Source organism: Stegodyphus dumicola, chromosome 5, assembly GCF_044657685.1.
Source record: "Stegodyphus dumicola isolate Sdum_Otavi_A_Nest chromosome 5, ASM4465768v1".
NCBI classification, from domain to species: Eukaryota; Metazoa; Arthropoda; class Arachnida; order Araneae; family Eresidae; genus Stegodyphus; species Stegodyphus dumicola.
Window position 1 is genome coordinate 169841263 of NC_140772.1, and position 16434 is coordinate 169857696.

Here is a 16434-nt window from a genome sequence, read left to right on the forward strand (position 1 = left end):
AGCCGAGGCAGACTGCAACCTTACAACGTAGGGGCGCCTTTCGAACGTATCGCATTTGACATCCTGGGACCTCTGCCACGAACTGCTGATGGCAACAAATACATACTCGTTGTCATTGATTACTTCACCAAGTGGCCTGAAGCTTATCCTTTTCCTGATCAAGAGGCTGTCACAGTAGCTGAGGTAATGATACAGCACTGGATTTCCAGGTTTGGAGTGCCATTTCAGTTACATTCCGATCAGGGAAGGAATTTTGCCTCGGCAGTAATCAAAGAACTATGCAAACTACTCGGTATTGACAAAACTCAAACGACGCCATTGCATCCCCAATCGGACGGCATAATAGAGAGGTTCAATCGAACCATCCTTAATAACCTCTCATTAGTGGTATCCAGAAACCAACAGGACTGGGACAAGAAATTACCACTCTTTTTACTGGCTTACCGCAGTGCTGTCCACGAGACTACCGGCTATTCTCCATCACAGATGCTCTTCGGTCGTGATTTTCGTCTGCCTTGTGATTGATCTACTGTTTGGCCGCCCTCCGGATGCTCCTTCTCCGTCTGAGGAATATATTCAAGATCTCCAGGCCCGGTTTGAAGTGATGCACAACTTTGCACGAGAGCGAGTCAACTTGGCGACGGAGAAGATGAAGACCCGATACGACACAAGAGCTACTGAACATCAATTCCACGAAGGAGACAAGGTGTGGTTGTGGAATCCGATTCGACGGAAAGGACTTCGTCCGAAATTACAGTCACCTTGGGATGGCCCGTACACAGTCCTAAACAGGCTGAATGATGTCATGGTTCGGATTCGTAAGTCTTCGAACTCTAAACCTACAGTCGTTCATTACGACAGGTTAGCTCATTACTATGGCCATAGTACATAATGTAAATAATTGTAAATAGTATAAGACCATGGTCCATTTTGTTTTTAAATGTGTATTTGATTTGATTTGTATTTAGTATTTGATTTGCATTTAGTATTTGATTTGTATTTGATAGCATTTGATTTGTTTAATTTATTGCATTTATTGTTCATGTTGTTAATTATTGTAATGTAATGCTTATTAATGCATTTATGCCACAGTTGTAAGTTTAGCTTCCTGTCCATTGATTGTACTGACCGGGACGTGCAGTCCTTGGAAAGGGGGTAGTGTTACGAATTTGGTATTTAAAAAGCTAATGTTAGTTCAATTATAAATTAAATGGTTTTATTTCTCGCGCAGTGCAGCGCGTGACGAATATTAAAAGAAAGCTAAGCCGGAAAAATTAAAAATACAAGAGCGCGTGCGTTAAATAAATAAATATGTCTTTTTGATTTCGAGAAAGTGCTGGAAAATTCTAGCGCGTGATTTTAAAATCTTATAAAAGGAGGAAAACATCTCAGTTTGTAGTAGTTGCTTAGTTTGTTGTTGTTTAGAAAACTGCTCTTGTTGACTGTAGCAAATTCACGGATTAGCTTTCTTTAGCTGTTTTGAATTACATTCTATTGGACGTTTGAGTAGTTAAAAGATAACTACTGTGAGATATTGTAATACTGCATGATAATTTGAGAAAAGTTAAGCATTTTTGTTGTGATAATAATAAATTTTTGTTCATTTTTCATCGGACTTGTGCATTCATTTCATAACGAACCCGTACGCACGCAACAATATATATATTTTTCTTATAACATAAATTGTGTGAAAATTGTTTTGGAATATGAAACAAAATTAAAGTTACCCCACTTGAAAATCACTAAATGACGTTAAAGTGAAAAAATTAATCTCGAATTTTTCTAATTTATATTTTGAAGGAAAGACGAAAAAGATACCCAGATTTCGAAATTAGTTGTTTCTGTCAATTTTTGTCCTTTGAGAATCATTTTGTGCTTTATCTATGATGATTATAGACGTATATTAAAATAGTTATAAGGACAGGAAGATCATATAAAAGTTAGATTTTGTAGTTTTTACGAAATTAATTAATTTATTTATTTTATTTAGACAAGACAAAGTATGAATATTATCATTTCATAATTTTTTTAGATGGAATTATAATATGTACGACTAACGACTACAAAAGTAAAAAACCACATGTATGCTTTTATGGGCATTGTGTGTAATCATTATTAGAGCTCTTGTTTAAAATATTTTCATATAAAAGCCATTTCATTTTGCAAGAATTATGAAATTTCGACAGCTATATCATACTGTAATAACTAGTATTTAGTATTAAGCAAAATTTAAATAAAATACGAATATTTATCGAAAAGAAATGGAAACAAATGGCTGATGTATGAGTATTTATTAATTATTCAATAATATGATGCATAATGAACAATAACAACTGTATACACTGTACAGTATATAGAGCATACGCCCACATATTTGCATTTGTCAAAAAATTAGTTTACATTTGCAAAAAGGAGAAAAATGTATAACAAGTCATGCATAAAGCTTTAATTTTATTCTATGTACATGTCCGATTTAAGATGCTACTGAAGCATATTTTTCTTCATTTTTCTTGCCTTTGTTCACTTTTCGTGGATTTCGTCTTTGACTTCTTTGCAGTCTTTAGGGCTATGTAGCGTGTTTTCTATCTCTTTTATGGCAAAGTTGGTTGTAGAATGGGAATGTGCACTGTTTCAACTTTAAAAAAAAAATGTGTGTCTGCTCTCTATTCCTTGCCTAAGCTGCTATCGACAAGAAATAGCGTATGCCGTTAGTGTGGTATGAAGAAGATGGAATTCGCGTTTTCGCGCATTGGTCATAAGGCCATTGAATGCAATTCGCTTTTATTTCAGTAGATATTGCACTACTTAGATATCTGCTTTTGCAATTCTGATGGTCGAATGCCCATTGATTCCGCGAAAACTCGTTGGGATTTTGTGAAGTTTTTAGTTCAAAAGCTTTAAAAGTGAAAATGATAAGCACTGAAAGTACGATGCAAATAACCTCACTCTATAATTTATTTTATTTACTTTTAGAACACCGCATTTGATCCTGAAACACGTAAAGTTTTAAATCAAAGCAGGCAATCCACGGCTGCACTGGATCAAGCTTCCGTTACGTGTTTTTCAATCGATTCGACTATCGCAGATAATAATTTTTAGTTGCTCTACTAATGTGTCTTTTGTATTATAATTTCACATCATTTATATATTTAAGTTATGTATATGCATATTACCGTGCAATGCATTTTGATCAGTTGTAAGATCACACTTGTCTTCAGACATTCACAGGTGGAGAACACTGCTTGTGAAATTACAACTAATATCTAACTTCTACCAGGCTACTTTTTAATCTAATTTTTCTTTACAATTTAGTGTATGATTATGGATTATTCTCAGCTTGATCCGTCACACAACCGTCGAAAAATAGACTCTGGTGAATACATTGTGATAATGAGTGAAGAATGTGTATGTATGCATTAATAACTTATCACTAGGTATTGCAATGAAATAGATGTAACTCTTTGGTTTTGAGAACAGTAAGATTGCTTAGAGATAGGTTGTTTTAACAGTCTTGTGTTACGTCTAAAACTACAGATCAGGCGCGGTTTACTACAATCTGTATATTTATCTATATGAAGAATATATTATTGTACTATGTTCTATGCTTGAAAAAAAAAAAAAAAGCACCAAAATCGCTATTCTAATGTGGATGTATTAGTAGTCTGTCAACCTTTATCCAAGAAGTCTTTAATGTTCAAAGTTACGATAGCCTTTCTGTTCAAGTGGAAGTTTTAGCCCCCTACTACTGTACACTTCAGTTTAAAAACAGAATATTAGTAACTTTTTACATTATTAACAGGCAGCTGTAGAATTTATAAGTTTTTCTCAAAAGCTCAAAATTTAATCAAGGAAATTTAAAATCTTTAAACGAATTGCATGCATTCAACAGCTTTAAGGATCCGTCAGTTTTCCGACACTATTTATCTTACAAATTTATCAGTATTTAAAGGTTTCATTGCGCTAATGCTCATACCTGTGATTTATGATAAGTCTTACAAAAGTCTGTGTGATATTTTTGGTAAATTCTGGAGAAAAGCGTACTCCCCCACCCCCCCCAAAAAAAGAGTAAAAATACCACATATATATTTGGATGCATTTTCAAAATTCCTTAAATTTCAAAATTGCAGTGAAGAACATTGGAGAAATTAAGAGAGTTTAAAATATTGATATATTATTATATGAAATATTGATTTATTTGTAAAGAAAGTGTTCCATTTTCTCCATCCTTAAATCGTAAATTCTGCAAGTGTATCCTTAAACAATAATTTCTTAACGTAGCTGAAGGTTTAAGAGCAAAGTTAGAAAGGTATATCTGTTTTTGATTTCAGATTAAACAGTTTAGCGAATTCAGAAACACATTAGATAATTGCATTTGCTACCTACGATTAATTTCAAAATATTAAACCAGCCTTATACAGATCACTTGAATGACAATGTAGATAGATACCTTTACAATTGTATGAAATCTCATTTTATAATCAAAGGTGTATATCATGGTTAATTAGAATTGCGTTTAATGCATTTATACATAGCAAAAATTCGTATTGCTAAGTTTGCTCCAGTGACAAATTTACTCCCGTTTAATTAATTTCTTTCGTTATCATAGAGAACATCTGGCAGAATTTGCTTCAGTTACCATCTACAATTAATTTTTTATTCTTTACACGCTGCCGTAATCTTGTACACTTCAGTGGAAACAGTGGTCACATTTCTATTTTGACTTTATTAAGAGTTATTCTCAATCGTAGAGGAAAGAGTTAAATTTCATAAAAAAATTTAGTGTCTATCTTTATTCATTATAAAATCTCTTTAGTGTATTCTAGTATGATATTCTTAGAATTAAACCATCAATTTCAGTAGTTTCCAGACTACAGCAAGGTATTTGATACAAGACTGTGTTACCGGGATATCAGATTTTCAACTGCATAGTTGTACTGCGTAGTGTGCTTTATACATGTGTCATTGGTAATCTTAATTAACCGAAGGTATCGCTCTCAATCATAAATTATATTTTAAATAAAACTTACGGGCATAACATTTTGTGGGTTCTTAATTTTAAATTCTAATTCAATCATTAAAATAAGAGTTCACTTGAAGTGAGAAATATTCCTAACTTGAGCACTTTTATTTGTTGAGGTCGCTTGTAATTAGCAACTCAATTATTATTAAGGTCGTTGGTGGCAAGGAGAGGAAGTAATCAGTCCTATTATTTGTGCTGTTTAAAATATAAGTTTTGATAATGTTGTTTATGGCAGATAACACAAGGAGTATCCGCCTAAGCTCTATCCCATTTTTGATCGACAGCATCGAGAGAGAAAAGCGTTAAGCTAATTTACTTATAGTATAAATTGTTCTTCACCTTTTCGTTGTTTATGTGAAATGCCTTCCGTATCACAGTGGTTAAGCAGCAAAATATAAATGAACAATGATATGTAAATACTTTTTGACATTTATTTGAAAATTTTATTTCTTTCAGAATACTATAATGTATTTTATTTTTTTAAGCCCAAAGAAAATACTGAAATACATTTTATTATTTATCTAAAAATTACGATTTTTAAAGCTATTCCAAGGTTAATGTTAACGAACAATAAGTACTCATCCTTAATTTCAATTTTTATTTCAACAAGGAAATAAGTTGCTACTTTAAAAGGAATATCGTTAAAAAAAGGTATTATAATCGTTGCTAAAATAGCTTTCAATAGTTTAATTTCATTTTTGGAACACTTTTTATACTTCCAAAATGTATACTTAAATAATCTATTTCCGTCAGCGGTAGTTTTCTGCATTTTTAGAAATAATTCAGTTTGAGAGTTTGTAACTGAAAATATTGTCTTACTAGGCAATGCACCTGAAGTAAATTCGGGAATTTCTAATGAAATTATAGACAATGATCGTTTACACTTCTAGTTACAATATGCATTTTGACCTTGCGATATACTTAAATTACCTTAAATTCTAAAAGAAAGGGAAATTTCATTACCTGGACTCCACCCTTCAGTTAAGCTCTGCAATGAATTAGTGTTTTCGTTATTTAATGTACAAGGATAATTTCCACACATAAGAGAGCTGCATTTTCCAACATAGGTCTCATCAAACGTTTGTTTTACATATCGCACAAATATCATACTTAAAAATATGTATTCAAATCATACATTTCATAGTTATTTCATTAAAGCGTTAGGAATGTAATGAAATTTCTTTATTAGTAGCATTCTTGGGAAAAGACATCAATATATTTTCACAAATGGTTAGTCTAATAACCATTACTTCTACTAATTTTCCTATATTATGTTAAATCCTAATCCTTGTTTCCTAATTACTCTTTCATTGTTTGCATTTGTGTAAAAGAGGATTTAAATATAAAAGTGTATTTTCTTTCATCATATATTGTACATTTTTGACCATATAACTTTTATATCTGACTAAGTGTTGCATTCATTAGACAACCTTGCTATACAAATATATATATTATGCTCATTTGGATATATTTATGAAATCGGAATGTATATATTCCATTATTCGGAATGAATGAATTAAATCCTTGCAATACTCAGGTGTTTTTAATCTTTGCTGCATGCATTAAAATGTTTGTTTATTTTTTTAAATTTCTCGCATTGCTGATCCAAAAGCGGACTCCAACAATTGTCGGTTATATAGCAAATTTTCAGAACAAATTCGACGGTAACAGTATTTTTCGACTAAGTGGTTGGCTTTATGAACTCGTTTTCAGGGTTATGGGAAAGGATCAAATTTTCTTCTTGCCAAGAAGAAATTTAAAGCTGTATTGAACTGAGAATAACGTTAGCCGAAGCCTGGAAACCACTGCATTTCTCCAATATTGTGAACTACTTCTGTTATGTCATTAAAACTCTTTCGTGTATAGTTTAAAGCTTTATATCAGTTATTTTTGTATTGAGGCCATTTCGCCGTGACAATGCTTGCCAAGAGAGCATTAAGAGACATAGATAATGAATTTAACCCTTTTATTGGTCGTCGCCATTAATCGTACGAAAAATGGAGTGGGAATCCACATAGTTACGATGAAATGCGAAGGCAGCTTTAATGGAAACTGATGAGGCAAAAGAGTTTAGAAAAATTATTAGCGTCGCGGCCATCATGCATTTGCATCTTGCATTCTGGAGTAGGATGGTTTTGCCCTGACGTTTCACAAAGTATTTTTGAATATATATAGATTAAAATTGATTTAGCTGATTTCTCCCGAGTGCAGGTATTCGAAAACTTGAGAAAATAAAGTACGTAATGATCACATAAACAAATACAGCATTTTCGACGAAAAGATGTTACTTCTTTCGGAGTTATTTAAGAATGGAAGGAAGGTTGACAAATAGTCAAAATATTATGCTGACTAGAAAACATTCAGTTTTTGAAAATATAAAATCGCTAACGTAGGTCTCAAAATCGTGTTTTGTTGAACAATTCAGCAATACTTTTAATTTTTTTAAGGTGACTGAAAATCGAAATTATGTGCTATTTATATTTGTTAAATTATCCATTAAACTGTGTTTATTAAGTATTAATGTAGATTGAAACTGAAAAGTGTGTTTTAAGATGGCGAGAAAAAAAATGGAAGAAAAAGGTGACTGAAGAAGTTTTTTGTTATTTTACAATTTTTACGTTATCATATGCATCTTATTTTATTTTCTGTAAAGCCTTGCCTAGTATGTTTTTAAGTATCTCTTCATAATCAACATTACCTACTTAAAATGCTTTTTGTTTTTTACTATATCAAATCGTTTATTCTATTCATATTTTTTCGATTTCATATTATAGATAACGTAGGGTATAATGCGATTTGAATCAATTAATATCATTAAATGATTTTGAGACCTAAAGTTAGTTCTCTTGAAGTGCACAGTGTAATAACTAATTTGTTAATAACCAACGAAATAGATCAAAATGCGTCACAAAAGGCAAAATTTCTTCTTATCTCAAGTTTAGCGTTTCATATGAGGCTTGTTACGTATTAAAAATGCATTGCATTAAATTTGATTCATTTTAATTGTTTGCAGTCAAATAGTTAAGGAAGTTAACTATGAAAATCTTTAATAAAAATTATCGGAAATTATATCTCAAAACTTTTTTTTTTGAAAAAAAATGAGTAAAATAAAATTATTTTGTCAATGTTCTGTAATTTGACAGAGAGTGTAAAACTCGTGCTGTAATGAATGGTTTATGGCTTTGTAATCCTTATTACTTTAGTGATGCCTTTTGGTTATAACTTTGTGGCAAAATATGCTCCAGCTTGAAGGACAACAGAAAGCATGACGGAAGGATGAAACAGAAATGTGTACAAAGCGACGTGCGATGGGAAGAAAGGCCACTAATAGGTTTGTTCTGCTTGCTAGAGTAGCGTGAAGTTCTCCTCCTGCGACGGCTTGATGACGGCAAAGGTGAGGACGAAGCCGACGGTGAAGATGCCAAAGAGCAGCGGGAAGACGGCTTTCGAGACATTGTCGATCTGTTTGGCCAGTCTTTGCCTGTTGCGCGTGTCAGGAGTGACAAAAAGTTGAGGACGTCTCAACCAGGCGAAGACTGAGGCCGCGGCCCTAGCCTTGTCACTCTGCAGCCGGTGGTTGAGGGCGGAAGGGTGCTCGGGGACGGCGTTCGGGGTTGTGGCGGGCGTCTGGGTTGGCTGCTGGACGTTGGTGTCGGAGAACACTCGGCGACTGTTGGTCTGAAAGAAAAAGAATGGAATCTAATAACTATAAAATAGCATTAAAAATATATATTCGTTTTTGTTAAATCAAATTTAGTTTCTTTCATATTTGCGACATTTTACATTTACTGCAATATCCCCTTATCCGTTGACCCATTATTCGTGGTTTCAATTACACGCAGTTATCAGTGTTCTAAAACGGCTCCTGGAAAGAAAGCAGAAATAAAGAGTATTTATAAGTTTAAAAAAATGCACGTGAGAGGTATAAAAAGTGAGAATAAACATGATGCACATCAGCAAATCAAATGTGGCACTCATGTCATCTGGCGGTAGTCAAGAACCTATGAACGTATCTCTTTCGGACTGAAGATGTAAAGCAAGACTGCTGAAAATTGTCTTTGAGAAACTATACTCTTCACACCTCTGACTTAATTCACATTCTTTATTAGATCAACTTAATTTATTTTATTCATACGTATTCACTTCTCACTTAATTCACATTCTTCCTGGATCAACATTAAGTAATGGTTGAGTTCAATGTATGGTTTATCTTCTCTGTTACTAAATAATGAAGAAACTGTATATTATGTTCTTAGCATTGTGGAAAAACGGCTGCAACTAGAGCCACTAAATCTTAAACACACCTATCCATCCATCCGAACATATGCACTTCGAAGCTAGAATTTTGAATTTCCTATTTGTTTTTAATTTTATTTATATTTTACGCTATGGTATTTTCATTAAACTCGACAATTGAAAGGCAGTGTGTTGCTACTTGAGAAATAGTAAGCTATTCATTTCAACTTTAATCATGAAAGTCTGCTATTTAAAGGAAATGGGCTGTCACTCGACAAAGCATAAAATATTTGTGTTTCGAATTTAATCAGAAAACTCATCAATTTATAAGAAATGTGTTGTCACTGCCAGAAGTAGAATATCCTTATTCCATACATCAGTGTGTTTCCATTCAAAAAAAGATAAGATATTTAATTTTTCTTTGAAATTTAATCTATCTGTTACTCATTAACTAATTAAGCAATTTGAAAGCAATATATGCATTTCTTCATATTTAAACAATAATAATAAATAACTAGCTGGGGCCGGAATAACTAGCTATAAAATCATTATATATTTTCTTACTTTAAAATAATTATTTCAAGGGGTTGACTTCTCAAGCGGCTTTGCCTGAAAAAATGCTTAAATTGATTATATTCTGTTGTGCCAAACGGCCACAAAAGGGAGCTGGACTATGAGAGGGATGAAGAACGAATCCAGATGTACAGTTTTACCATGTCAAGTTGAATCTGCACTTTTGTGGCAGTTTGTACGTAAACATAGTTTTCGTGTTTTCTCATAAGCGAAATTGTGGGTTCGATTCCAGGCAAATGGGCTGGCTGCATCAGCGTTTTCGTGTTTTCCTTCATGTGTAACGCGGATACGAGTTAGTTTTCCTTATAAAGTCCTCCAGGAAGGTATCCTTCCTCAGGCAGATAACCTTAGCGCATTTTGCCATAATCAAATAAATCAAAACAAAATCATCAACGAAAACGCAGATAGTTCTGAGAAGCGTTCTGCTTATGTGTGACATGAGGAAAATTTGGATCTTAAGCGTTGGAATTGTTGAGGACAGCTAATATGAATATTGCTTTTTTATTCCACCCAAGTTTTCACGTAACACAAAGCTCTCATTGACGGAAACAAGACCGTTCGGAACTAATGGCGTGCAGGTCATTCTTCAGCTTCAAAAAATGAGAGCAATATTCTTCGTATATAAACTATAATTACATGTATGTTGCATTAAAACAAAGCGTTTTTAAAGTCATTCTCTTTATTTTTGGAACAAATATGCATGAGGCTTGGAGATGGCTATCTGTTGTCAGACTGCAAATTATCTTCAGAGCCGAATTTAATCAGTCTGTGGCCTTAGGCAGCCTAGCGCTCTTTTTGGAGCCTCTAATTTGTTCTTGTCTTATTTATCAGAGGTGAACAGATTTATGAGAAATTATAGATTGATTTGACAGTCCTCTTGAATCTAAGGCCTTAGGCCTCGGTTTTTTGGGTTTAGGCAATACGTAAGCTCTGGCCATTCTCCTTTACTTCCGTAACCTCACTTCATCAATGAAACTTGCTCGCATTTTATTCCTATGCTTCTATTTGTATTCCTCCCATATATTTTCATGAGCGCTAAGTCATCGCTCTATCGTGTTCGAAAACTTTTATTTTCCTCAAAATGGAAGCCATCATTTTTTTTTTCCCAAAGAAAGGAAGCTAAAATTTTAAGTATTTTTGAAATAGTGAGAAAGAGTCTTATGAGGAGTTAGAATCACTTACTTTTATGTGTGCGAGAGAAGAACTATAAATTGTAATGCATATTCTTTAATTATGAATGTAGTATACAACATGGTACACATTTATACTTTATTATTTAAAATCGTTTATGTTTTAGTATGTAAAATTTGTCAGTGAAACTACCGTATTTATTACCTTACACGAATGCCATTTTATATAACATTGAGAATTGTAGGAAGTTTATCCTTGAAACATATTATCGGCAGTTATAGGAACATTGCTGTATGTATGTCCTCTCTTTTCTGCTTGCCATATGTTAGAAATACGATCTTCAGGGCTGATTTCAAAGTTCATTAGGCTGGGGGATTTCTAGGATTTTTGCATGATTTTTGCATACCATCAAGGCTTCCATTTTGGAAGCCTTGATTCCATTTTAGAATATTTCAGGAAGTACAGTCTTGGACTGTACTTCCTGAAATATTCTAAAAATTTTGATAAAGAAACAAAAATACTTATTTTAGAACCAGATTTTTTAGCTTTATTTGGAAATACAAAAGGAATGAGATAATCCGTTAATTTAGGAAATTTTAAGTTTCTGAATTCCAAAATAGGGATGTAAATAATCGATTATCTATTGAAAAGATCATATTCGGTGTTAATGATATGTTAGTAGTGCTACTTTGTTGGTTCAGTGGAGATAAAGAATTTCACGAGAGATAGCAGTACTTAAAAGGCGTGATTGTAGCAAATTTATCTATGGAAAATTTATACGTTGTTTTACGTAAGTCGACAGAAATTTATTAGAAGTATTTTGCAGTTTCTTAAAATTTATGACAGAGTTAAGTTGATTTCCTTGAAGATAAGTTAATTACATCTCCTTTTCGGAGTCAGTTTACATATACTGAGTTAGGTTATGGGACAGACAGAAGTTAATAGGAAAAAAAAATTGAAACATTCAATTGCGTACTTACCCTGAGTCAGATATGGTATCTCCGAATGACTGGCTCGGTATGCTAAGTGTTTGCTCTACAGACATGCACAAGGGAAGAATAACTTTAATTGCTTGAAAAGTATAAATCATATCTCCTTTTAAATAGGCAAAAAATATTCACTCTATATTCAAATCACTGAAAAATGGTAATAGCAGGTAGAGAATGCCATGGGCTCTATACCATGGGCGTAAGTTAGGGGTTGAAATGAGCCGTGCTACCAGAAAAGCTGGTAATGTTTCGTTGCCAGACTTAACCTAAATCAATAGAATGCTATAAATTATGGTTAATTGTAAGGGATATTTAATTTTTACTGCCGCGGAATATAACAAAGCGGTGAATTACTTACGTGGTAGTTAAGGAGGGTAGTAAACAAGTTTGAATGGGAGCAACGCTAAAATGCTTACTTTTCTTTGCACACAATGAACAGCCGTATAGATTTTTTAGCTATATCTATCTTTTGCGATTATTCGCCGCTGAAATTATCTGGGAGGCGCTACTTCGTCTAATCCAACCATAGAGAATTCTAAGCATGTTATATGAAATTTTACCGATATCAGAAGTGTTTATAAATAGATTGATTGTGCAGATAAACATCTGGTTCAAGTTGATTTGTAGCAGCAACACTTTTAGAATTTGTTCATATAAGTCAATACTTTTTAGGATGATTTGTGTCACGTATAGCATATCTAAGGAAAAAAAATACAGACCAGAATTTAAGAAAAGCAAATTGAAATTTTCAACATTCTTCTGCATTATTAAGTTAGAACGGATGTAGGAGAATAAGAATTCAAATTATGAGTTTCAAAGTCGCAAAAATAAATATGCTTAACAAAGAATAATTGTGCATTACAAAGAGCACCGCCATTACCTTTTGGTTTGATAAGTATACAACTAATTAAGTTGAAATATCGTGAAGTAAAATTATAATCATTTTTACGTAAGCGTTCTCATAATTTGAAAATAATTTTGTTTGCTCCACCTGCGTAAACCATTTTAGTTTGTACGCACATGAAAATGAGGTTGTTCTGCAAAACAGTGCCAAAGTATTGATTTCGAATTTGTGTTACATTTTTAAAGAATTCTTAACTTTAAAAAAATGTTTTAGTATTGGGTATAAAGTTTTAAACGCTTAATGTATAATTTAATTAAACGATAACTATCTGAAATTTAACATCGAACAAGACATTAAAAGGAAATATAGGAAATTTTGTAGTATTTATTTTTTGTATAATGAAATGGTAGCTTTGCTAAGAGAAGATGAATATTATTCTTTTTTTCTTTTTCTTCCAATTCTGCGCTTTATTGCATATTTTTAAATGGAAATTGGATATTTAATTAATTATTATATGATGAAAATGATTCCTATTTTTCTCTCATAATCCGCATATCGAAAGGTTATCAGTAGGTACAGAAGGATTGTTAAACTGCATTATTTCAATTGAGTTACTGATCCAGTTACTCTCCCGAAATACATCTAATGCAGACAAAAAAAGAAGAAATGTGAAGAATGCATGCAATAAATGGTTATAAATTATTACCTGGGCAAGGGACGGGTTCTTCAGGGATTCAGGCACCGGCGCCGATACGGGGCGGCTGCTGGAAGCTCCAGGCAGTTTCCGGTACAAATAATTGACGATGATGAATTCCAGCATAGAGGCGTAAATGAAAAACATGCACACTCCGTCCCACAGATTCATGGCCGTTAAGTTGGACACGACTGGCAGAGTGGAGCGGAAGCCGTTGGTAGTAGTGCAAAAGTTCAACATGGTGGTCACGCCTATCATCACCCTAGCCGGCACAGCATTTATGTCCAGCCAGAAACTGATGAAGGAGCTGGTCACCAGGACAACACCCGGAACGAAAACTGTGCTGATATAGAAAGACTTGTCCCGCGTGAAAACTAATAGAACGTTTAAGCAGCTGTAGCTATCTGTCAAAAATAATTGGGTCAAGGATTAGTTATCTTATCGAAAGCAATTGAAAGAACTGAAATAATATTTTAAAACCAAGAAAAGTAATAAAATTATTGCAATAATAGTGCTTAAATATTTTGATGCCCAGGAAAAGAATGAAATGAGATGTCTTTAACCATTCGCTATTTACTGTTACTTGACTAGATTACAGTTTATTCGCTATTTACTCTTACTTTGTATGGTAGATACATACATGCAAGGTTTTGTATTATTGTTGGAAAATGTACTTGAATTTTTAGATGAAACATCGTGGTAGCCAAAACAATATTTACGTGGTAATGTTTGATTGTTAAAAAAAACAGAAACATAAGCGTTCGAGTTTCAAAGAAAAATTCTGAATTATGAGAGATGAACTAATTATTTAATAGAAATTACAATACGGAAACATGTTCAAAAAAATTTCATGCATGTGATTTATTTTTTTTCCGTGGGGGAGGGAGGCTATTTTAAGTACATGTAGAAACTCATATTCAAAGTTTCATCTAGAGTTTTGAATATATATTACGGTTCTGTTCTGGATTATTCATCACTGAGCCTGTAACTATATATTTATTAACTTTGGTCTATTATCAAAACTCTCTTTGTTAATTTTTATTATAAAGGTATATGTTATTGCCGAAATAATATTTCTCCAAGGGCCTCTCATATATAAAATCAAATATTTCATATGTTCATTGGTACGTATTGAACATAAGGTATTATGCAAGATTTGTAGTTTTGTAGCACTGTTGCTACCAAAACAACGAACTGACAGCAATGATTGAATCAGCGGCGTCAATTATAAAGAAAATTTTATACTTGGAATGAAATAGAATTATAAACTGTATTTATCTTATGAAAATGAAATTATTAACTGCATTTATCTTAAGATCTTTGTATAGATTTTCAAATTTTGGACAAACCAAAATCACGGTCAGACTAGTTAATATCAGCTTCGTGATTCTTTTCCTCCGAAGTTCCAGTTTTTTCTCGGAACATGTTTCCTCGAACGCCTCACCTCCCCCTCGTTCGATCAGATACGATCCCCTTCACAGGGGGGGGGGGGGAAATGAGTCCATCCCAACCCGATTCTAGAAGAGATATGGAATAGGGGGAGGGAGGGGTCGCGTTTCAGATATATATATATATATATTGAATGACTTATAGCTTCTTGCTCTAAGACATCGCTGCTATTGCAAATAGAGTCGCATATAGAATAAAATGGTTATGTGCATAAGTTCTTTTTGTTTCAGTTACTCACTTTGATTTGTGACCCATCAATGAATAAACAAGCTCGAAAATGGATATAAACTGAAGGACAGTACATAAGTTCTCAAAATTCCAAGTATTTAAACAGAAATAGTATTTCAAGAAATGAATCATCGAAATTTTAAATCATATAATTACTTTTTATAATAATGTTTGTATACACAGATAGATACCAATTTAGTTAAATCTTTTAACATAAAGTTTTGATTCTTCCCATCCCTTCCCCTTAAAGTTTTTTTTTTTTTTTTTTTTTTTTTTTTTTTTTTTTTTTTTTACATCTGCATTGGGTGAAAAAAATCATCTCTTTACATGAATGTTTTGATTTGAATTTAAAGACTGAATTTCATTATACGTTAAATATTATACAGCCCATTTACATGTTTCAAATTCGTTAACATAAACATTTCTTGTGAAACTTCAAACTATTTGAATATATAAAAGTTTGTTGAAGACTATTGCTGCCTTTGAAATAAGGAAATAACGCATGACAGGAATAAAATATTTTGTGTGACTATACAGTATTTTGGGTGATTTGTTTACAAATACTCCATTTCTATTTTCAAAACTTTATAAAATGGCTAAATAATAATAGCGTAGCATTAAAACTCCAGATGCATACCAAAAATCTTAAAGGAGACATGCGTCAAAATATACTGTTTTATAGTTAGGCAACGTTAATGATATTTATCGATGAATGTAGAACAAAAAATATAAACTATGAATTAGCAATAATTAAAATGTAAACCCATTGAATGCCTAACAAGGTATTTTAAATCAAATAACAGTTGCGTCTACTTAGATAAGGTCAGTTGTTACCGATAATAATACAGGAATTATCAGAAAGTTTAAATAAAATTCAAACTAAATGTATTTACAAAGTCATCCATTTGAAAATGAAATTATAATATATTTTCTCTCTCCTTTCCGCATGCCTTTGTGGTTTACTTGGAAGCACACTAGAAGCGTATTCAGAAGGTTCAGGGTTCGAGTCGCGGCGATGGAACTGCACATTTTTCACTAACTCTAAAAAAATTTTTTTTTTTTCTTTGTTAGTCTTCTTCCTCCTAGAAATAATTTTAGTGAGAAACAAATATTCAGTTAAAAGATTAACATGAATTGGAATTTACGTAACAAGTCTTGGGAAGCTATTAAAAATATAACTGTAAGAAAAAAGTACATTATACATATTAAGAATCAGACGTAATTTATATTTAAAATCATCTGTAATCAATGCAAGCTAAAAAGAATCTGT

At 32.7% G+C, this 16434-nt stretch overlaps 1 protein-coding gene across 2 annotated transcripts in view; it reads right to left on the reverse strand.

The window, feature by feature from the left end:
* Nucleotides 1–2272: 2272 nt before the first annotated feature.
* LOC118192929 (glutamate-gated chloride channel-like) overlaps nt 2273–16434 on the reverse strand; it is a 197440-nt gene continuing 183278 nt past the window's right edge. For both annotated transcript variants that reach the window (XM_035363944.2, XM_085817373.1), the window contains exons 8-9: nt 13500–13891; nt 2273–8698 (exon numbers count right to left, since the gene is read on the reverse strand). In XM_035363944.2, coding sequence (XP_035219835.1) covers nt 8366–8698; nt 13500–13891 — 725 coding nt within the window. In that variant the 3' untranslated portion in view covers nt 2273–8365. The remainder of the gene's footprint in view (nt 8699–13499; nt 13892–16434) is intronic.